The 24,008-nt window shown below is 49.6% G+C and overlaps 1 protein-coding gene across 3 annotated transcripts in view; it reads right to left on the bottom strand.

Moving 5' to 3' along the window:
* Nucleotides 1-873: 873 nt before the first annotated feature.
* Nucleotides 874-24,008, bottom strand: part of USP22 (ubiquitin specific peptidase 22) — a 39,636-nt gene continuing 16,501 nt past the window's right edge. For 2 of the 3 annotated variants that reach the window (XM_058559487.1, XM_058559488.1), the window contains exons 3-13: nucleotides 18,474-18,587; nucleotides 15,593-15,694; nucleotides 14,243-14,412; nucleotides 12,442-12,589; nucleotides 9,530-9,635; nucleotides 7,771-7,929; nucleotides 5,577-5,703; nucleotides 4,591-4,682; nucleotides 3,439-3,501; nucleotides 2,567-2,716; nucleotides 874-1,684 (exon numbers count right to left, since the gene is read on the bottom strand). In XM_058559487.1, the coding sequence (XP_058415470.1) occupies nucleotides 1,642-1,684; nucleotides 2,567-2,716; nucleotides 3,439-3,501; nucleotides 4,591-4,682; nucleotides 5,577-5,703; nucleotides 7,771-7,929; nucleotides 9,530-9,635; nucleotides 12,442-12,589; nucleotides 14,243-14,412; nucleotides 15,593-15,694; nucleotides 18,474-18,587 (1,274 nt within the window). In that variant the 3' untranslated portion in view covers nucleotides 874-1,641. The remainder of the gene's footprint in view (nucleotides 1,685-2,566; nucleotides 2,717-3,438; nucleotides 3,502-4,590; nucleotides 4,683-5,576; nucleotides 5,704-7,770; nucleotides 7,930-9,529; nucleotides 9,636-12,441; nucleotides 12,590-14,242; nucleotides 14,413-15,592; nucleotides 15,695-18,473; nucleotides 18,588-24,008) is intronic. The other variant, XM_058559489.1, reaches the window with a different exon arrangement.

The raw sequence follows: 24,008 nt of genomic DNA, 5'->3' as shown, positions 1-24,008 counted from the left end.
GATCTGGCCCACTGTTTATTCTACGGCCTGTCACCTAAGAATAGTTTACACTTGTTAAATAGTGTAAAAAATAGGTAAACCATGATGTGAAAATTATGTGAAGATCAAATTTCAGTATCCATAAATAAAGCTTCATTAAAACACAGCCATGCTCGTGTTCTCGTATTATCTATGACAGGAATCACACAGCCCACAAAGCCTAAAATATTCACAATCAGGCCCTTGACGAAACACGTCTGCTGACTCTTCGCCAGATGGTCCCTTCTTCTCTAGGAGCAAACGTTCGACAGCTCAGAGGCAGACTGGGCTCCCAGGGCAGGTACAGCTGGTCTCACAAACTGCATTAAAGCAACGTTTCCTCCCCCACGTCTCTGGGCTGTAATTTCTCAGAAATGGACAATCTAAGTTGGGGTTTGAATAGACAGACGCATGCAAGGTATCTTATAAGGAACAACTCACACTGTCCCATCTCCTCAGTCAGCTCTTCCCACAGCTCAATCACAAAGCCATCTTTTCCCGCGACAAGGGCACCTACAGTGAAGGTAAAGCAGAGCACCCACGGCCAAGGGCAACCTCCCCTGGCAGCCACGCCAGCTGCACGCCCACACTCCAGCCAACAAGCAGCGGCAGGCCAGCCAGAGGGACCGGAGGCCAGGAAGGAACTACGAGAAAGGGAGACAACGAAACCACTGAGAAAGGCTTCATCTACTCAGGAGAGTCACGTGACAGAGACAGCTACTCGCTGCAGCCTGATCCTCCTCTGCGGCACCCAGCAGCTGTAAGCAGGACAGGGACGCCCGGGGGGGCGCAGCAAAAACAGCACCAATTAAAAAGCAAGATTCACTCTCAAGAAAAAAGGGAAAACTATCTAGATTTCAGTATAAACTCAATAATTCATTCACATTACTATCATTACATTTATGAAATTCACCATTGTGGAAAAAGAGGAAAGGAGGGGGGGTAAGAAAATGCCTATTTTCAGAAAACCGAGAGACAACACCTGGGCTGGTGCCTCCACATGCAGTCTGATGCTAAGTTCTCTGCAGAACAGACATGGCTGGAAACCCCAGTTAGCGTCTTCAGTTCCGCAGGCTTGGGCGGTTCTTCCTGTCTGCTGATAAAACGGAGGCTAAAAGTTCCACACTACGTATACCTAATCCTAAAACTCACAAAGAGAAAGATACTCGCAAAGTCCTCGGTCCCTGCACAGGACTTTTGTCTCCACTACTGCTTTAATGGACCCATAATTCTAAAACGAGCTGGCGCCTTTTTAAACTCTGCGCCGTCGTGCAGCTGAACTGAAGCACCGGGGCCAGGCTGCTCCACGCTGAGGGTACCCCCGTCACCCACACACTTTCTTGAGGAGCACAGGAGACACACTCGTGACACATCTCCCCCGCCCCTGCCCACGCAGAGCAGAGCCTTCACGTTATGCAGTTCCTGGAGCCCGACCTCAGTGCTTGTCCAAACACCACGGTCCTGGGCACCCACAGGGGCCGCCTCTGGACCCAGGCCGCAGAGGACCCTGAGCTCCGGGGCACTTCCATGTGGGTGGCGGTGTCCTGTCGGGGAGGTCGGGGATCATCCTGTGAGGCTTGCCAATTCATCGCCTTCACTTCTTCTGGCCAGCTGTGGATAAGGCTACTCGTACTCCAGGAACTGCTTGTGGTAGAACAGTAGGTACCTGAGGAGTGGAAACAGAGAGCATGCTGACGTCCTAATCCATGAGAAGTTAAAGCAGAACGAACCCTCCCCGACCGGGACACCTGCACCAGGGCCTCGGCGTGCGACGGCAGTGTGACTGTTTGGCTGGATGGTTTTTGGTTCTTAGTCCCCAACGAGGAGGGTCCTTAGCCCGGTAGTGGCAGCATGCCCAGCTAATGACCAAGCCCCCAGGCCCGTCCTTCTGCCCGTCTACCAGCCAGTCAGGAGTCCAGTCAGCCTTGCCTCCTACACAGCTCTGGAACACAGCCTCTCTCGTCTGGGACTGCCACTGCCTTTGTGTCGGGGGCTACTTTGGGGAGACTCCTGCCACGGGTTCCAGTCCAAATCCACCTCTGCTCCGGCCTCCTCACTGCCACAGGGCTGTCCTCTCCAACACAAACTGGCCTACATACGTGCTCCCAAGGGGCTTCCCCACTGCTCAGAACACCAAGTCCAGGTGCCTGAGACTGAGAGTCCGAATTCCCGGTAGCTCATCCCTGGGGCTAGGAATCCTACTGACGGGCTCAAGACTAGGAACTCAGCAAAGCTAAAGGTGGACGATGACGTGCCAGGAAGGAATAGAACAAATAAAGAGAAGAGGAGCTGCTAAGGAAGCGGTGTGTCAGCTCACACTGTGGTTAGAATAAATGACTGCCACCATGTTCTCTGTGCATTAATCCAGCGTGCCCTGGTCAGCTATATTCTCTCCCAAACGGGGACCGATCGAGGCTGGCACCCCGTCCTGAGCAAGCCTCATGACTTCAGCAACCGAAGGTGAACCTCCATGAACGGGACTGAAAACAGACGTGGCTTTCGAGTCAGATGTACACGTGGGGAAACAAGCTGCCACCCCCGGACGTACCCTTCGCTGTCCAGCACGTCCTCGATGCTGGCCTTGGTGATGATGGCGTCGTCACATTTGAACCACTGGTCCTTGTGCTGCCTGATGAAGCTGGTGTAGTGGCCGCTCTCCAGGGTTCCCTGGTGGTTAACAACCGCAAACAAGGAGTATCTGGTTTGGGAGGAAGGAACAGAGAGACGCAGCAGTTAACCCAACTTCATCACCCCCGGACACCAGACAGCCCACGCAGTCAGAAGGCTGCAGGGTGAGGGGCGCCCGCTGACCCCAGACGGTGACCCCGCAGGCAGGAACCCGAGCTGCCGCACAGCGGGAGGGCGCAAGAGGGCCGGCTCGGCCCCACTCGGCTCTTGAGCTGCTCTGCCAAAGCCCCCGTTAGTGGAGATGGCGACAGCAGCCAGCGGTGAGAGGTCTGTAACCACGCTCTCCCTCCACTCTTCCTATCCCAGCAACAGTGAAAAGGATGGTGAGGGAAAGAACAGAGGCTTCATCACGATGCCGAGGGGAGGCAGAGGCCAAGGGGCCCAGGTCAAAGACGCTGAGCTCTCTCTCGGACTGAGCCACCAGACCGACCCTCCCTCACACACAGGGGCCAGGGCCAGGGGTCGGGCTCCTACGACAGGAGGGAGCGTTTATGACGCAAGTGTGAAACGCCCTCTCCTGACGGAGGGCTTACTCGTCCTCAACAAGGTCAACGGGCAGCAGGACAGGAAGCAGCCAGCGGCCCAGGGGAACGAGAGCTGTGTCCCTGGCCCTCACACACGAGGTCGCCGCCGAGACACGTGGACGGGGGCCTCTCTGCAAGGCCGACCCGAAGTCCCACACGCCCTGCTCACCTCCAGGACGCCCAGGGCGCACCACAGGGGACCACTTACTTGTTATCGTTATTGAGACTGTCCATGGGCTGCTGGTACTGTCCGTTCATCCTGCTCTCTTTGCTGTAACAAACAGCAGCAGACTCAGCATCATTTAAAATGACGAACCAGAGACGCCTGGCTTGAACGCAATACTAGTACTGCTGGGGCCCCACCACGCCAGAGCCCACGCTGGGTCCACCTTACACACGCCTTCGAGCTCCAACAACTCTCCTTTGTAGGAGAGATTATCCCCGCATTAGGGTGAGGAAACCGAGGCTCAGGCTGGCAAACTGAACCTCATGGCAAAGAGCACACCGGCCACGAGATGTGGAGCCAGAGCCAGTCCAGATCGACGTGGTCCCAGCTCTGGCAAGGAGCAGAATCTCCCCTCAGCCCTTCCGAGGGTTGCAGCCCCGCCAGCCCCTTGTTGCTTAAGCGCCACCAAGTCTGTGGTGATTTGTGACAGTGCCCCTAGGAAACTAACACATCTCTAATATGTTAGTGCCATGGTTTTTTTGGAGGGTAACTTTCAGTGGTCTATGATATAAAGATTTGAAAACAAGAGAAATGGGGGCTGGACTGGTGGCATAGTGGTTAAGTGCGCGCGCTCTCCTTCGGCGGCCCGGGGTTCGCAGGTTTGGATCCTGGGTGCGCACCAACGCACTGCTTGTCAAACCATGCTGTGGCGGCGTCCCACATAAAGTAGAGGAAGATGGGCACAGATGTTAGCCCAGGGCCAATCTTTCATGGCAAAAAGAGGAGGATTGGCATCAGATGTTAGCTCAGGGGTAATCTTCCTCAAAAAAAAAAAAGGAAAACAAGAGAAATGGACTCTACAACTACAAAATCAACTACGTTTATCTGTATTCCAGAATCAGCTCCATCATCTAAAACGCCGCCTACGTGCTGCGATCCCACCTTGATGACTTCCCAAGTCTGAAGTTAATCAAGGACTGTTGGGGAAAACCTAGAGCCGACACACAATATCTGAGGAAGAACAACTCATTAAACTAAAATGTGCCTGGGCTTAAGGTCAGGATGGTAACTCGGTTTGAGCAGGGGCGGTTGTATGGATGTCACAATCGCCTCCACAGGGACCTGGTGCGACCACTGACCTAATGGAGCCACACCCTCCTGACCCCAGACACAGCCCCGCAAACCCTCTCATACCTGGACGCCATGAAGGGGGTCATGTCCAGTTCCAGGGGAAAGGACACATACGTGGTAATCTTCCGCCGCAGTTTGGCTGAGTGCTCGAATCGCTACAGAAACGGGTGAGAAGTGGGAGGGAGAGGAACGGGGCTGTGAGGGGCTTCCTCCGATGGTGCCTCTCTGTGAGCTCCCAAAAGTGGGCTTTCCATCTACTTTCTGAACTGCCTTTTGGCCACGTCCAGAGCTTACAGACTCAGTAACACAGTATCAATCCATATAAATCTAATCTATGGGGTTCAAGTCAAGTCTGGAAATGACATCGTTGTTCAAAGTGATAAACACCAGATGTACAAAAAAGTAATCTCACGACAAACCCAGCAAAGTGTAAGATGATAGAAAACAGAACAAATATCCATAACCCCAGGGAGCAAAAACGAATATATTGTTCTTTGCACCAGACAAAAGATTCCTTTGACCACATCAGGGGCCACCAAACCCAGCCAGCAAGCTAGCAAGAGTTTTTTTTTCAACATTTTTAAAGGTCATAAAATAAAACAAAGAATAATACGAAACAGACATCGCATGTGGCTGTGAAGCATAAAATATTTACCATCTGACCCTTCACAGAAAGAGCTTGCTGATCCCTGGAGTAGACCCTGGTGCTAAGGGTCTTTGTTTGCTTTCAGGGAAAAGAAAAGCAGAAAACCTAGGGAGCAGATGGAAGGACTTGGGCAGGAGGAGCAGTAACACCTTAGCAAGCCCCATCCGCAGGGGAGGCACTGGCGCCCCGCTCCCCTGATGAAGTAACCACTTTTCCTCTCCCGACAAGCCTCTCCAGCAAGAGCGGAAGGGGGCAGAGCTGAGACTCCTCGCCCCCTTGTTTCTTCACGTTCCTGACTGGGTCTCCCAGTTATTAAATGTACTCTACACCCACCAACAGGATCCGAGTTGTACTGGGGACCTAAAGACAGTCTGACGCCAGAGCCTGTTTTCTGGAAACTTACTTTGAGATGAAAGCAGGCTACGATGGGCAGTTTCTTCATGGTGAGCTGTTTCGTGGACTCCTGGTAGCTATGGCAACCACTACACTTGATCTTGGCACTGCTTCCTAAGTGCTCTGGTCTTGTGAATCTATAATACATTTAAAAAATATGTTTTAGGAGAAAAAGATGGGAGAGGTAAGAGAAGAGTTATCACTTTCAATAGTTTCAATTAACCAATTTCCTTACTAAAAACGTACATCAAGTTAGGGATGTTTATAATTCCACAATGAAAAAAAACAAACCATTTCTTCCTTCATTCTTTCTCCTCATCACTTTAAAAAATATTTATCTTGGGGCCAGCCTGGTGGCATAGTGATTAAGTTATCGCGCTCCGCTTCAGCGGCCCGGGGTTCGCAGGTTTGGATCCCGGGCACAGCCCTACTCACCGCTTTTCAAGCCATGCTGTGGCAGGTTTCCCACATGTAAAATAGAGGAAGATGGGCATGGATGTGAGCCCAGGGCCAATCTTCCTCAGCAAAAAGAGGAGGATTGGCAACAGATGTTAGCTCAGGGCTAATCTTCGTCAGCACCACCAACAAAAAAAACTCTCCATAAAACAGATGTTTCAATGCAGTTTATGCCAAATTTTTAAAGTTGAAAAACAAATACAAAATTCAATCTTTTCACAACCGGATCTAGAAACCCTCATTCATCCTTTGGAAATTCCGTCACCTCACCAGGGTGAGACGATGCCCCCTGACCGAAGCTGAGCCTGCCTGCCCCACGAGGGGCCAGCTGTGGAAGCGTAAGGAGAACAGCGGGATCCCATGGAGCAGGAGGGATGGAGGGCAGCATCTGAGCGCAATCACTGCAGCCACGAGAACCAGCCCACAGATGCACAGCAAAACCCAGGGTGTGGAGTCCAAGGACAAACCCTCTTGTCTTTTCAACACAGCAGTGGCCCAGAAAGAAGAGGGGGCAGCTCAAGCCTGTGGATGTGAGAGGGGCTTACAAGACCCATCACCAGATGTGATGTGTGCACCTGGTTACGATCCTGCTTTGTGGGCAAAGCTTTGCTTCTATTGAAACTTGAGATAAAGACTTGCTTGAAAAATGTTTTTTGGTTTTGATTGTTTTCCAAATTAAAAATTGGATACTCCATTTATATCTAGATCTATCAGTGTAACAAAGCTGATGCATTTTAAAATTCTACATATGCACCTTTGGGCCTGCTGACTACACAGCGAGGTAAACACCTAGAAACCTGTCCCTCTTCATAGGAACACTTACACCCAACAAGGACTCATCTGCAGTGACCTTCAACTAATGCGATTAAAAGAAAATAAAAGCCAGCTGGCCCCATGGCTTAGTGGTTAAGTTCGCGCGCTCCGCTGCTGGCGGCCCGGGTTCCGATCCCGGGCGCGCACTGACGCATCGCTTCTCCGGCCATGCTGAGGCCGCGTCCCACATACAGCAACTAGAAGGATGTGCAACTATGACATACAACTATCTACTGGGGCTTTAGGGGGGAAAAAAAAGGGGGGGGATTAGCACGGATGTTAGCTCAGGGCTGATCTTCCTCACAAACAAAAACAAATAAATAAAAAAAAAGAAAAGAAAAGCTATGAAATACTAAACTCAAAGTTCCAGAAAGGTTTCTGGTTTCCCCACAATTGTATGTGACCGCTATTTAAATACATTTTACAGCATCCCAGATCTTATCACTTGTCTCAACCAACGACGTGTCAATGGACAAATCAATCCCAACTATGAGTGCGGGACTCGAGACACACGTCCACCACGGGCAGACAAGGCCCACTCTCCCAGCGCAGATGCTGCTACAGGCTACTGTCACAGATGGGGAGGAGCCTCACACTTGTTCTTTGGCTCTGTTAATTTACATGGAGGGGATAACACCTGTGATACAGACACCCCGCAACACAAGGCTGGTGAACAGAAATATCTAGTTAACTTGCAAACACGTGACAAATCAGTAGGGCCACTGGGCACGGCACCAGTGGTAGCTGTCTGCAGGGCGACATATCTTTTCTCACGTTTTATACTGAACGTGTCAAAGAAAATCCTACTGGGGCCCTGGGTGGCCCTGAAACTAAAGTCCCTGTCAGGACTTGACTCTGACAGCCTCGAGGCAAGGAGACAACCGCCGGACAGACAAGGCCTTACTTTCCCTACAAAGTGCAGACAGGCTTTTTACCTTCGCAGGCAGTCCGTAAGCGTCGTGGTTCCTGACATGTGGCTTTCCCCGTTCACCACGCTGCCCTCACTCCCTGGGCTCAGGGGCCAGAAGGGGGTGGAAGAACCAGGCAGGTCTAAGCTGATGTCCCAGAAGGGATCTATTGTGGTGGAGACTCCACTAGAAGCAAAGGGAGAGGAAGCACATGAGCACCAACATCCACACACGGCTGCAGTGGCATCCCCCGAGAGAGCGGACCTCAGCATCCTCTCACAGCTCCGCCCTGTCATCCAAACGACATGGGTCAGAAAAGCAGGAGCGCTCACACCCAGTGTGTCCTGGGCTCCCGAGGTGGGCCTGGGGAGGGAGAGCACGGGAACAAACCACTTATGGCAGAGGCTGCTCCTAAAGCAATGGTCTCCAAACCAGAAGATCATCAGTTATTTGGGGGACTTTTGGACAATATAAATTCCTGGGCACCATGTCCAGAGGTTCTGAATCAATGGATCTATCTCAGCAGCACCAGAGAACTGCGGAGTTCTTCCCTGGGACCTGGGAACCGGTAGCCTAGCTAATAAGTTAGACCTCCAGGCACACCCCACAGTGAGAGTATGCACCAACCAGGCCCAGCATCCCGGGCTGAACAGCGGCATCTCGTGCTCTATTTAACAAAGCCAGCTCCCTCCTAAAGATCTATTTCAAAACATACAAAAAGCAACTCACAGATGGGGAAACTTACTACACATATTGGACAGGATGTAAATCCGAGACAACCTCCTACTGGTGGAATTCAGCAGCACAGGGCCAACTAAGAGGTTATTTAAAACTATGGGTCTAACACTGCTTAGGGGCCAGCCCATGACGACATGCTATGTAACAGAAAACTGCATTTGTAACACAGGCAAAACTGACCATTTTCCAATATCTAGTCTATCCTCACAAACTGCAAGTGGTAATCCATTATAGGTTCTGCGATAATTTTCGTGGATCATGACCAGAGTTTTTAAAAAATTTGAAATGGAATAAAAACATGGGAGTGCACTGCAGTCGAATGGGAAGGTTCTTCTGACCTCACCAATTGATGCATTCTCCTCCTGGGAAGCAAGTGTGAGCTCTAGGCACAGAGACTTCACTTGTAAAGAATCAGGGACACTACTTTGGAGAAAACGAAACCATCAAATAATTAAAACTGACGCCCTTAGAGCACGCATGCCAAGGATCTGCCACATGTGGTCTAGTCCTTCTCGAGGGGGGCTCTCTGACTAGGCTCCTGGTGTCAGGGACCCTCAGGAAAGCAGAGACGTGGGGGAAAGCTTCATGCACACAGTGCTGGGCATGGACAGTGACAAGGACGGCCTCCAGATGAAGGGTAGCACGCCTGAGGACCCTGCCCCGACGACACCCGAACTCAGGGTGACCTGCTCACTTCTCCTGTCTTTCCTACCGCAGCTCTTTCATCTCAACACCCGTCGCTGGGGGTCTGCTCCTGCTTCTCCGCCGGCTGCTGCTGCCGCAGCTCCCCTGCAATGGCCACCGGGCCACTGACGCACCACCAAGGCGGAGGATGGGAGTGGCGTCGACTGAACGTCAGGCTCCAGGAGCCTAAAGCCTTTAAACCCTCTCAGAACACAACAGTTTTGTGACTGGAAACACAGTACGACGTTCACTAAGCAGCAGCAGAGAGCAGTCAGTCTTGCTGGAAGGATGGGGCTCCCACACCGTGGCCTGGTTGGCACGGCCCAGACGAGCCGGCCCGTGTCCCGAGAAGCCGAGCACTTACTGGCAGACCTGGCAGGTGACGTCTGACTGCAGCCCGCCCGTGAAGATCTGGTCTATGATGCAGCTGCAGTGGTTGGGGTTGTTGGCCTTCTTCCCATTGTCGTCACCTGGGGAAAGAACGCAGCTCTGGGATTCAAGTTCACGCCCCAAGTCAGCAAGTTTCCAAGAGCCACACCCCAGGGGCGAGGCCACTGGCCCGCAGAGGCAGGATGAGGCGACGCGAGCCAACACTTTCAACAGGGCAACAAAGAGACTTGGCGGGGAACGGGGCACAACCCAGCCAGTTTATTTTCAATTTTCTTTTTCTCCACTCCCTAAAAAGATCTCCTTAACTTCTATCTTGGTTCCAAAATGTATCCAATGCCCAATAACTGGGGAGTTATGGATTTCCTTTTTTGATCAGAGAATAACTGAGTAAATGGTTTTCCACTGAGGTGGCCTGACCTGTTGTGGGTCAGACACTCCTGGGAAGGCCTCCTTCTCTCTCTGGACTAGACATAAACGGAGTCCTCACTTCAGAAGGCGCCCCTACAGGACGCCCAGTCTGCTTTTCTCACCAGCTCCTGCATTCTGAAACTTCAGAAACGGCTGTTTCCCAGTCAGCCGTATCTAGGTAAGTACCACTCCCACCCTCTCCAGCTCAACATAAGTTATACGTGTGTGCAGATACAGGAATATATGGGAGTCTAATACATGTTAATATACATTGTGTATACATTCTATTAACTTTCATGCAACTAGACAATGCGGATAGTGTGTGTATCCATCTGTATACATACATTACATATCAAAAAAGTAAAATTATTACAGAGGAATAAAGGATGGACACTGTGCCTTCTGACAGCAGTTGCCTAGAGAGATTAGTGAGAAAACAATACCCAGAAGGATTTCAAATTCACGGGACAAAATATTAGGATATGGGAAAATACATACAGGAAGATGCAAAGAAAAATAAGCCAAAAAGACACGTGAAGGTCACACCCCATACAAGAAGAACACTTAACCCAGTGCGTGGTGGGCCTGGCTACACGGCCCTCTCCGGTGCTGTGAACCAGCAGCAGCATCAGAAGAACTCTGATGACATGCTCCTAACGAGAAGAGCCTTCCATTCCTTTTCAGACATTTCAAATGGCATGATATCAGAGAAGCTGATCACAATGGTTCATCATTTTTTGCCATATGAACATTTTAACAGCAATGCATTTTCAAAAAGCTGATTTTTAGAACAGATTTTAGAACAGCTGGTGACAGAAGTCTCTCAAGTATCCTCAGGTGGTGGAGTAGTAATTCAATAATCTTTCCCAGCGTCTCTTTTCTGTCTGCAGGTTACACTCGATACCAGGAAACAACCCAAGCTACTAAGCAACATCTGTCTTGTTCCTCAGGCAAGCACTCAAAAGATCACATGTATGTTTTCAGGAGAAAACGTAAGCAGTCACCCGTCACTTAATGATGGGGACACGTTCTGAGAAATGCATCATTAGGCAATTTCGTTGTTATGCAAACATCACAGCGTGCATTTACACAGACTTAGGTGGTGTAGCCTCCTACACACCTAGGCTACACGGTACTAATCTTACGGGACCACCGTCGTACGTGCAGTCCACTGTTGACAGAAACGTCGTTATGCAGTGCGTGACTGCACACACACAAAACACCTAACCTCAAAGCCATGAGAATCAAGAACAAGCTGTCTTATTTCAAGTCTGGAATAAGACTTATCTCTGAGCTGGAACCTCAGACCCCAAAGGGCACTTAAGAGAGCAGCCCAGTGACCTGAGACTGAGAAGGAGCAGTATGAGGCCACTCAACAAGACCCAGAAAACCAGGGCTTTGCTCCTTAAAAGACATCAACATTAAAAGAAAATGAGCCAGGAGGGTTATCAGCTACAACTAGCTGTACCAGCCCAGAGGCCACAAGAACCAGGTAACTCTGCTACCCCGCCAGCACACCTCGGTTCCACTTGAGACTGTGCCCTCTGAGCCAGAAGCAGCATCACCTAGGAACTCATTAGGAGTGAAGAGTCCTGACTTCACTCCAGACCCACCAAACAGAAACGCCAGTGAGCCCTCAGGGTGACTGTGGCCACACTCCCGCTTGAGAACCAGCCCTCAGCTGATACCTGAGTCAGTCCACTTCAGCACAGGGCCTCCAAACCGGGAGGCCCCCCGTGCGGAGGGCTGAGGAGGAACCCACTGAGGCTTGTTCTTCAGTCCTAATCTCCCGCCTCCAGCCCAAAAGCTGCTGCCCGCCGCCCCTCCCCCAGACTATCAACATCTACAAATCTGAAAACTCTGGCGAGGCCGCCGCCCTCTGGGGCCAGGCTGTGGCACCACACTATGGAGGAGCCTAGCTCCAATGAGATCCTGAGAGAGACCTGAAAGTAAAAGGCCCTTGGTTGGACCCAAAATGAACCTGACTTAGGGTCAGGGAAGCACTGGCAAGTGCGCAGGCTGTTTTGTTTTCCCAGCTCTCTCCGGCTCCCTTACAGTGACGATCAATCGGTCCGTCTGGAGACTCCCCAGGTGGAGGGAGCCAGTTTTGATGGTTAAGCTGTATCTGGAGCACATCTGGAAGCTCCTGGCCTGCCACGGGCCAAGATAACCCAGAGGAGCCGCAGACAAGCTCCTTCCCAAATCAGGCCAAGCAGAACCTGGCAGCAGAGGACTCGAGGCCAAAGCCTATTAAGAATAGAGAGCTCACTGTCACCATCACGGTGACAGAGGACCAATCGCCACGCTGCTCCACTCCCAGCAAGATGAGAAGACAACACCCAAAACGGTGTCCTCCTCTCTTAAAAACCATGGAGAACCTCTCTGAGGCTGGGGGGGGGAAATATACAATTATAATACAAACCAAACCTAACAGGTCCCCCACGCTGTGCCCCCGAGGGATGAGGGCGCCGAGCGCACCTTTGCAGTGCCGGTGCAGCACGTCCAGGGCCGCGATGAGGAACTCATGCGCATCCTGCTGCTCGTAGCCCGCCAGGTGCCGGGCGTGAGTCCACACCAGGTGCAGCAACTTGTACGGGATGTGGGGGGACCGGTGCCCAGAGTAAAACTGCTCAGAAAGGAAACAAAAACTCTTATCAGGAATAAATGTTATCCTCTGAACACAAAGCACACACAATGAAGAAATACTTAACAGCTGCCTAGAATTTCTTATGGCTAGCTTGACAAAGATGATTCCATTTTGTTTTCCTCTTTTTGGCAAACCGTATTTTTATTTGGACTCATCAGACTTTTCTTTTTTGCTGAGGAAGACTGGCCCTGGGCTAACATCCATGCCCATCTTCACTCTACTTTATATGCAACACTGCCACGGCATGGCTTAATAAGCAGTACATCAGTCCGCACCCGGGATCCGAACCTTTGAACCCTGGGCCACCGAAGCAGAGCGCAGGCACTTAACCACTATGCCACCGGGCCAGCCCCTCATTGGACTTGAGTCTGCATGTTGGTTTTTCCCTTCCCACCATCTGTTTTCTACAGAGAAGCCAAAACGATGAATTATGACATGCATTTGTCAAAACAAAGAGAACTGTACACTAAAAGGCGAATTATGCTTTTCGTAAATTATACCTTAATAAACCTGAGCCTGTAAAACGCCCTGACAGACATGAATTCATCACCAGAAGCGCCCAGTGAAAACGAGTGGACCCACGTGTGTGGCCCACCCCCAGCAGTTTCTCAACCACACCGCCCCCTCTCATTTAGCCCAGAGACGTCGTTCAGCTTGTTCACTGCTGTAACCCAGCAGTCCCTGCCCACTGTCGGTGCGTGGGGCCTGGGTTAGGCTCGGGAGACGTTTTCTGAACAGGGCTAGACAGCACGTGATCCCAGCTTTGTGGGCCCAACGGTCTCCACGGCAAGGGCTCGACCACTCCCGCCTCTGCCGTGCGAGGGCAGCCAGCGCCCGGCACGTAACGGGGGGGACGGCTGCTGAGCAGGAGGAGGTGCTACAGCCAGAGGTTACGGACGAAAACGGACTCGGCCGTGCCTGCGGGCTCCTGCGTTAGATGCTGAAATCCATCCAGCTGCCGTCAGTAATCTGCAGGGCAGGAACCAGCCCCGCTGCCGCTGCTTCACCCAGACAGCCTTTCCTGAGGTCACGAGCTGAGCACAGAGGGTCCAGCCCAAGGACGCCTGAGCCCAGCCCTAAGCTCTGTCATGCTGTGAGTGCTGTTTGGGGACAGACACAGCTGAGTGCAGCCCATGATCCACCCAGCAGAACAGAACCTGATGTTCAGAACAGAGGGTCACAAAGACAGAGACCTCCGGTGAAGGAGACTCAAAAAGTCTGGCAATAGACGGGAAGACCCCCTCTCCTTGAGAACAGAGCAGGACAGCGGCCGTGCACGTCCACAAGTCTCCCTGTGAGTCAGGATGGCAGACGCCGTGGGGAGGGTGAAATCCCCACAGTATTTACGGACAAATGTCATCCACTGGTCACGCTTCTTCCAAAGGGCTCTTTCTCATCCTCTAAGTCAGCAGTGTGCCTCTAAAGACGAGGCCAATAGCCTCTTACCTAACAACCTCTTTTAGAAAAAACATGTGTTCCATAATAAATGCACATATTAAATATTTACTCACTATATCCGGTTTTAGAAATCTGCCTTCCTTTTTCATAGTCAACCTTATTTTATTTTTTTAAAAAGGAAAAAGTTCCAGGTAGTTACAGAAATGCTGCGTTGCAGCGGTCACCAATGCTCACCTCCTGGAACAGTGACGACATCTCGCAGACCAGGCAGGAGCTGGGGCTCTGCATCTCACACCTGTGCCTGTCAGAGAGGAAGAAGTCTCGCAGCAGCGGCGTGTGGGTGAGGGCCTGGACGATGCAGTTCATGAAGCAGGTGTTTCCCAGGTTGATCAGCCCCCGCAGACCTGGGCAGGAGGCAGGCGGAGAGCAAGAGTGACCTGGGCACTGAACCACTGCAGTCCCCCCAGACCTTTGGTCTTGCTTCCGTGGTTTCAGTTATTGAGATCAAACTCAGTGCAAAAATATTAAATGGAAAATTCCCGATAAACAATTCATAAGTTTTAAACTGTGCACCATTCTGAGTAGCATGATGAAATCTCTCACCATCCCACTCCATCCCACCTGGGAGGTGAATCATCCCTTTGTCCAGAGTATCCACACTGTATATGCTACCTGGCTGTTAGTCTCTTAGTAGCCGTCTGAGTTATCAGATCGACTGCTGTGGTATCACAGTGCTGTGTTCACGTCACCCTTATTTTAGTTAATAATGGCCCCAAAGCCAACTTTGTTATTAGTTATTGTTGTTAGACTCTTACCGTGCCTAATTTATAAATTAAACTTTATCATAGGTACATATGTATACGAAAAACATAGCGTATACAGGGTTCGGTACCATCTGAGGTTTCAGACATCCACTGGGGGTCTTGGAACGTATGCCTCACAGACGAAGGGGGACTACTGTGTATGCACCACTGAATCCCAATGGCATTGCAATGGCTTCCTTTACGTCATGTGCTCATTCTCTTTTATTCACTTATTCAAGAAGCAAAAAGAAATGTAACATTCCTCTAATTTTTACGCCACTTTTATATGAATTGTCCTGAGGAATGTTTACCATCACCCCCCCAACTTCAGCCATTATATGTTTTGATAGAATTACCAAAGATATTCTATAACAACAGGCCAGGCCAGAAAGAAGCCTCTCTAACAAACAAACAAACTTTTTAAAAAGTTCCTAAGATGTACTTCTTGAACTCTTAGAAAATGCAGGGAACCCTCCCTCACACACACACTCCTCCTCCTCATATTACTGTACACGGCGTCAACCCGGCCGGAGTGAACTTAAGGCTTCATCCGTTGGTGTGAGGGCCACGGGGCAGGGACCGTGTCCGCCCGTCACTGCACCCCACGCCTGCTCAGGTCCCCGCAGAGAAGAGGGGATCAGGAAGCGGTTGGTGAGCAAACCGATGACTGAGAGGCATGCAGGGGCTCACAGAGAATCGTGTCGTGAACATCAACGGTAAAGCCCAAGAAGTGAGCCTGACTGGAGTGAGGGCAGACCCCAGCGCGCACGCACCCACCCACCTATGGTGCAGTTGGAGGTGATCTTGCGCCTTTTTGGGTTGTGTTTCAGCAGTTCAAGCTCCCGCTTGGTTGGTTCCCAAGTTGAAAACTTTTCTCCGACGCCTAAGCAGATGAAAGACAGTTCCAGGTGCTGTTAGCTCCACGTTCATCAAGCGTGTTTATAAACAAAAGCGGTGGCATATAATCCTCCTCAGGCTGTTTCAGAGAGGGAGAGCCACAGCACGAGGTCTTTCTAAACCCATCACACTGTGATGGACTAACAGAACACATGGAGGAGTTTCTTTACAGGATGTGCTGTGTGTGCGTGTGCATAAGTGCTTCCTGCGAGAAGGGAAGCAACAGCTCCAATTAAAGCCAGCCTTACACTAAGGCCAAAATGGTTGTTTTTGCAAAGCCTTTAGTCCTTGAGTAAACACTGCAGCATCAGAGCCCATGGGAGTACGTGCCAACTCAGAAGAAGGCTTCTCCCGGGAGCAAGGGAAACTGACAGCAAGGACAGGCACTTGTTGAAATGTATTTTGAAAATACAACTTGTTGAACAGCTGTACCCATAAAAGATTCAAATGAAAGACAATAATGGTGTAAATGCTAATAAGCCTAACATTCCAGCCTAATATGCATCCTGTTCACTCAGAGGTACTCCTCCCATACTCCCTAAAATTTCTGTATAATTCAATAAACTCTAAAAGGCATAGCATCTCACTGACAGACGGAACTGTGTAATGATTTTAGAAGAATTCTATTTTACTCTGGGACATGCATTTCTTAGGCCTGTGGTTTAAGTGTTCTGCACAAAGAAATAATATACTCAGACTCAGACTTAGCTGCAATGTTACTAAGTTTTTAAATGGGAAAAAAATAGGAAGTTGGTTAGAGACTGTTCTCCAGAAAAGATCTGTTAAACACAAACCATTCTGACCACTGAGAGCACCTGTTTCTACTGTTCCATTCCCAGAAAATGGGGCTGTTTTTAAAGCAGAATAAAGGCAAAAAACTGTAAAACAGATGCTAAATTTGTATGCTCTCTTTGTAAATAGTAACAGTTCTGCTAGTTGACAGATGCTCACCAGTCAAGTGGGCTAACTGTACCTATTACTGTTGCTGTACACCATGAGCATCTGTTGAGAATAGAAACAAACAAAAAAATCAGGGGAAGCAAAAAGAAATAAATGAACAATGAGAAAACAGTTACATGATATTCCTGTGCATCCCTGCCTATGTCCCGATGACGGAAGCACATGGTGGACAGGGAAGTGACAGCGAGTGAGAAATCCACACTGGTACCACAGCTACTGTGAGTAACAGAAACATGTACACTGGTCTCCGTCCCCAGATCCTGGCACAGGGCTCCTGAACCCTTGTGATTTCCTAAGTGATACGAGTGCCAGAAGCATCTTTTGTTCTTATGAGGCAACTTGGTGGGGGGGAGACCCCTATATAGGGGCTGGTCACCAGAAAGCCATGATGAGAAGCTTGGAATTGTCATCCCCACCCCCTCCTCCAGAGAGGGGAGGGGGGCAGAAACGGAGTTAATGACTGATCACACCTACATGAGGAGGACTCCATAAAATTCCAATAATATGGGGTTTGGAGAGCTTCCAGATGGGTGAGCACATCCACACTGGGAGGGTGATGCACCCCAGCACTGCGGGAACAGAAGCTCCAACGCTCAGGACCCTCCCAGACCTCACCCTGTGTATCTCTTCAACTGGCTGTTCATCCGTATCCTTTATCACATCCTTTAATAAGCTGCTAAACATAAGTGTTTCCCTGAGTTCTGTGAGCCACTCTAGCAAATTAATCGAACCTGAGGAGGGCGTTGAGGGACCCTCCCATCCGCAGCGGATTAGTCAGAATCTGGGCCTGCGTCTGAAGTGCGTGCGTGTGAATGGGGGGCAACCGCACGGGACGGAGCCCTTAGCCTGTGGGATCTGACACCATCTCTGGGGAGGTCGTGTCAGAACTGAGTTAAATTGTAGGACACCAGCTGGTGTCACAGAGAATTGCTTGGTGGGAGGAAAACTCCACACATTTGGTGACCAGTGTCAGAGGTGAAGTGTTCTGTGTGAGTGGTAAAGGAGACTCACAGGGAAGAAACACAGTGGGGAAGAACGGGGTTTTCTCTACACAAGAAGGAAACAGGGGAGGTTTTCCCTTATAGCTACAAAGGCACTTTGCCAGAGGGCAACATCCTAAACTAGGGCTTAAGTGGTAGACTCCTACATTTTCCACCTGGCAATTTTAATTCTCTACATAACCAAAACAGTGAAGAGTTTTAAAAGAGATTCTATAATAATTTAATCAGGAAATGGTCTACCCTCTGGGAAGGAACCAGGTGCATACATTTTTACTACTACTGAGGAGACCGCTTTCTGGAACCCTGGAGAGCTAAGGGCCGACTACTCTTCAGAGCCATCTGGGTACTGGACCGTTTGTCCCCCGACGGGGACGTGGCCTTGCTGGTGCTGCATCTGGTTCAGCTCTGTGTCCGTCAACACGCCCTCAAATGGGAGAGCATAAGTGTTGGTGCTCATTCTTTCTCAATCCCAGCACAGCCCCTCGAAGCACCCCCAGGCCCGTCGGGGACCTGGGGCAGGGAGACGGCTCCGGAAAGCTGTGGGGATTTGCACCTAGGCAGACAGTCACCCCACCTGCCTCTCCTGGCTCTAGGGCGAGCCTACAGGAGGGAGCAAGCAGGTGTGCGGGCTCTTCCCAGCAAATCAGAACGCAGCCTGCAAAAACCCAGCTGCCATCCTATCTCCCCACACTCTCCCCTCCCTCCCCAGATACTGATCTTTCTTTCAGTGAGTTTTGCCCTTGACAGACTGAGAGAATGCAGGACTAAGAAACAAATCAGTCACATAATTCGGCAAAACCAAACCTTGCATCTTCCAAGCTTTCCGCTGTTCCTCTTTGGCAATGATTTCTATGTCTTTGTCGTATATGTAGTCCTGACACAAAAAGCAGTAGATACCGCCATACATAAGCTCTATGGCTGAAAAGAGAAAGGAGGGAAGAGAGAAAAAATCTAATTAAAAATTAAAAGATAGTGCTTAAAGACACAAATTAAACATAGAAGGTTTTTAGACATTTGACTGTTTGCACCATTTTTCTCCTCTCAAATCACAGAACCCTATTATTACAAAAAGATTCCCTCCCACTGCAGACAGTTTACCCTCAGTAGATGAGGTATGTGTACTTTCTCTGGAAGCTCCTGCCAAGGGCTGAGGAGTCTGAGTGAGAAGAGAGGTGCCACCTCCATATTTTACAAAGACCTAATACTCACGTATCAGGACCCCTCTCCCTTTTCTCTGAAAGAGTGGTATTTAAAACAAAGGAACTTGGGACCAGCCCCGTGGTGTAGCGCTTAAGTGCACACACTCTGCTGCTGGCAGCCCGGGTTCAGATCCTGGGCACACACTGATGCACCGCGTGCTGCGGCGGTGTCCCATATAAAGTGGAGGAAGATCGGCACAGATGTTAGCCCAGGGCCAGTCTTCCTCAGCAAAAAGAGGATTGGCAGATGTTAGCTCAGGGCTGATCTTCCTCACACACACACACAAAAAAACAAGCGAACTTCCATTGAGTATTATCAGTCCACAAGGATTCTCGGCCACCTGACACAGTTTTACTACGTCTAGAGTTCCCGATACTATTAGAACAAGGAACAGAACAAGGCACAACAGCTATGTGCCTACTCGCAGTTTCAGGACAGTGGTAAAACATCCTTTGATCAGACAACCAGGGCTGCCTGCTGCCCACCTGCGAGTGGGTCCTGCATACTTTCTCAGCTGCATCATCTATAAAACAAGGATACCGGATTCTTAGTTACTTCACTGTACAGATAAATACGATAAAGTCTGTTGAGCACCTAGAAAAAAGGTACTATCTCTGTTCAACAATTGAGAATTTTTTTGGCTTAGATTCACCAAGCAATATCAGACGCTGGAGAGGCAATGCAGCATGGAGGAAAGAGTACAACTTTAGAATAACCAGTATTACTCCTGGCTCTGCCATTTACTTGTTATGCGCCTTAGATAAATCACCCCACTTTTCTGAGCCTCAGTTGCCCCTTTGGGCTAATGGAGATAGTAACAGAGCTAACTCCTCACAGGTTTGTGTGGTAATTGAACACATACAACTGGACTACAGTACACCTTCTGGTGGACAGTAATGTCTTAATAAACCACGGCTTTCATCTCCTTTCCCGTCTTAAGTTGCCATGACACAGCTAAGTACTGTTGTGGTGGATCTTTCAAGTCCTCTAAAGCAGGTCCATTAAAACTCAAAACAGCCATCTAAAAATCCCACGCCTACCTCTTGCACCTCCCAAAACCTGAGAAAACGCCAACAAAATCTGCGACAGTCCACACCATGGCCGCCGTGAAGAGCTCAGGCGGCTGCGCTTCGGCACTACGTACTCCTGAAGGGTGTAGCTCCCGGCACGGGGATGCCATAGAGAAATCTGGCCAGAGACAAGCTTACAACGAGGACGATGGAAATTTCAGGAAAGCAGGGTAGTCAATGAAAAATATGCTAAGCACAGAGCCAACAAGAAATGACCAGCCCAGGGAACGCACGCGGTCCCAGCCCTCCTAGCGCCCTTCTGCAAGGCCATCCCCACACCAGCATTCCCTCACTGCACAAAACGGGTGACGTTGGCAGGGGCGCCAAGACCACTCAGTGGGGAAAGGACAGTCGTCTTTACAAACGCGGGGGGGACAACTGGATCTCCACATGCAAAAGACTGAAGCTAGACCCCCACCTCACACCACATACAAGAATTAAAGTGAAATGGATCACGCCCTAAGTAAGAGCTGGAAGTATAAAACTCAGAAGAAAACAGAGGGGTAAGGCTTCACAACCTTGGATTTGGCAATGGAGTCTTAGATTTGATGATCTGATACCAAAAGCATGAGGAACTACAGAAAAACATTGATAAACTGGACTTCATCAAAACTAAACTTTGGGGGCCAGCCCCATGGCGTAGCGCCTAAGCGTGTGCGCTCTGCTGGGGCAGCCCAGGTTCAGATCCCGGGCGTGCACGAATGCACCGCTTGTCAAGCCATGCTGTGGCGGCATCCCATATAAAGTGGAGGAAGATGGGCGCAGATGTTAGCCCAGGGCCAGTCTTCCTCAGCAAAAAAGAGGATTGGCATGGATGTTAGCTCAGGGCTAATCTTTCTCACAAAAAAATAAATAAATAAATAAATTGAAAAAAACCTAAACTTTGCACATCAAAGAACATTATTAAGAAAATGAGAAGACATCCCACAGAATGGGATAAAATATCTGCAAATCATCTAATAAGGGTCTAGTATCCAGAAGATATATATATATTTCCAAAATACTTATACAGAGATATAGAGAGAGAGATATATATTGTAAGGTACAACAAAAGACAAAGAACTCAAGCCAACTAAAAAATGAGCAAGTGACCTGAATAGACATTTCTCCAAAGATATACAAATGACCAAAAAGCACACGAAAACACAGTTAACATCATTGGTCATTAAGAAAACGCACATCGGGGCTGGCCCGGTGGTGTGTTGGTTAGGTTCGCGTGCTCCACTTTGGCAGCCTCGGGTTCACAGGTTTGGATCCTGAGCGTAGACCTACGCACCGCTTATAAAGCCATGCTGTGGCGGCATCCCACATAAAAAGTAGAGGAAGATGGGCACGAGATGTTAGCTCAGGGCTAATCTTCCTCACCAAAAAAAAAGCAAATCAAAGCCACAATAAAATACCACTTCATACCCATTATGATGGCTAAAGTTAAAAAAGAACGAAAATAAGTGTTGGCAAGAATGTAGAGAAATTGGAACCCTCATGCATTGTTGGTGGGAATGTAAAACGGTACAGCAGCTGTGGAAAAGTCTGATGGTTCCACAGAAAATTAAACATAGAATTACCATATGACTCTGCCATATCACTCCTAGGTATATATCCAAGAGAAATGAAAACATATGTCCACCTAGAAACTTATGCACAAACGTTTACAACAGGATTCAAGGTGAAAACAACCCCAATGTCCATCAATGATGAATAAACAAAATGAGGAATATCCACACAACAGATCATTCAACCACACAAAGGAATGAATTCTTGACACATGCTGCAAGACAGACGAACCCTGAAAACATGCTAGGAGAAGGGATCCAGACACAGAAGTTACATACTGTATGAGTCCTCCCACAGGAAATATTCAGAGCAGGCAAACGCAGAGACAGAAAGCAGACAAGTGGAGGCCAGGAAGAACGGGGACTGATTAGTTAATAGAGACGAGGTTCCTCCGAGGCGACGAACAAGTTTTGAAAGTAGAAAGAGGTGGTGGCTGCACAACACAGTTGAGTGACTGAACGCCCCTGAACCGTACACTGTATAATGGTTAACCGTATGCTATGCAAATTTCACCTCAATATAAAATTTAAAAATCCAAAGCAACACCCACATCAAGGCAGCTCCCTTGGAAAATTATTTCACAGTCAAGATAACTATTCTAAGGATGAAACCTTAACTGTGTCAAGACAAAAGGATCAAGTATAGGAATCCAGCCGCCTGGATGAGCGAGAAGCATTGTCCAGGAAGCGTGGAGACAGGCCCTAAGTACTGTGGGGCTCTCCTATTGGTTTTGTTTTTATCCCTCAGCTTACTTGGGAATTCCCAAGCCATCAGCTGACACAGGCACCATGCATGGGCAGGTCCTTTTCCCCTGGGTCACAGGATGACCCTGGGGATGGAGGGAAAACATCAACTCAGAAGTAAGCTGATATCCACTCGCCCCACTCCCACACACGTACTCATAATCTTTTTTTGGCAACTAAAATAACGCTTGTAAGATGCATGGAACAAAGCTAAAGGCATTACTTTTACACCTTTCGTGGCTCAAAATCCACGTACCCTTGTGACTCAGCATAAAACAAAAACTTGTATGAAACTAAAAAGTAGGAAATCAAACAGCTCCCGGATTGTCATCTTCTTCTACTGCACTGGCCTCATGGTTACCTGAGACCCCAACATCACGCTCAGCACACCTGCCAGCAGATGGAGCAGACCCGCAAAGCTGACGACTACACCACACTAGAGTACGTTCTTGTCTCTAACGTGTGTACTTGATCACACCACATCAAGGCGATTTTAGAAGGCAGGCTGGACAAAGGAAGCAGACCCTTTCACCAGACTGCTGTCGGACCCTTCTCGTCCACACCGTACTCCCATCCTTGCACACGGCCTTCAACAATGACCCACAGCTCCCGACACTCCACCTGTAGGTGCGTCTCCCACGACATTCAGACAGGACTCACTGCAGGCCTCTCCTGCTGCTCCAATGAAAAACTGGCTGCCCAGTGAGAAACGCTTCTAATAATCCACTTTAGGTACCAGTATTCTCCTACTGGATATTCTAGCAGGTAGAAGAACTTGGCCACAAGGAAATCAAGGTTTCTCGCTCCTTATGCAACACTAGGCAGCTCAATTAAGTTGCCCTTGAATGTTCTGCAAACACCCCCCATAAAATGATAACCAAAATATTGACAGCCTGCGGCGTCGCTCTGTGGGAACAGGCGGGAGCAGCAGAGTGAGACACACAGTGGGGGACGAGTCTGCACTCAGCGAGTCGGGTCACTGAGACAAAGGGCCAGATAGGAGCAGGGCTGCTCACCCCCGTTCCCCCTCGGGGAGGTGTGCCCTCACTTCCTCTCTCGTTCCCTGCCCTCCTCCCCATCTGACACACAAAACCAACGTCAGCTTTGTGAACACACACAGGCAGCCTTCAATAAATTCACAGACTCGAACACAGCAAGGAGGGGCATCTTGCTCCCATTTCAGGGTTCTGTCTCTTCAAGCAAACTTTCCAAAATTTATTCATTCTAGCCAAAGTAGAGGCAGAGTTGATCAATCAGGTTGAGAAAATGAATAAACACCACAAATTTCTGAAGAGACTTTTATAGATGATACCGGGTAACAGTAAGATTCTTCAGGCAGCTTCTTGAAGTGCAGATATATTTCCAACTTTCCATAACCCTTTGAGCCACGTGGACTCACAGCCCAGGTGTAACAGCAGCCTCAGTGGGCCTGGTCTGAGAATCAGACATGGCAGGAATACCCTTCCTTTACAGTTTACAAGCAGAGATCCACAGGAAGTAGATACACAGAACTCCACCACGCCCAGACCACCCTGATCAGCGCCCCGTTGCTCTGGTCACACAGTGTTAAGAAGGCACCACTAACGGCCTCGTCCCTCGTGGGACAGGCAGCCTGCACACCCACAGCTCATGCGAGCACTGCTAGTGCCATCAGCTCTCCCTCCAAAAAGGCCAAGGAGCACATTGTCACAACCTGAGCCCCCAACGCCAAGTAGCCTCTTTGCAAATGCTCACTGTAACAGTTACAAATGAGACACGTCCACTGGAGATGA

Source organism: Diceros bicornis, chromosome 18 (assembly GCF_020826845.1).
Source record: "Diceros bicornis minor isolate mBicDic1 chromosome 18, mDicBic1.mat.cur, whole genome shotgun sequence".
Lineage (NCBI taxonomy): Eukaryota > Metazoa > Chordata > Mammalia > Perissodactyla > Rhinocerotidae > Diceros > Diceros bicornis.
This window is presented reverse-complemented; position numbering and strand designations above follow the sequence as displayed.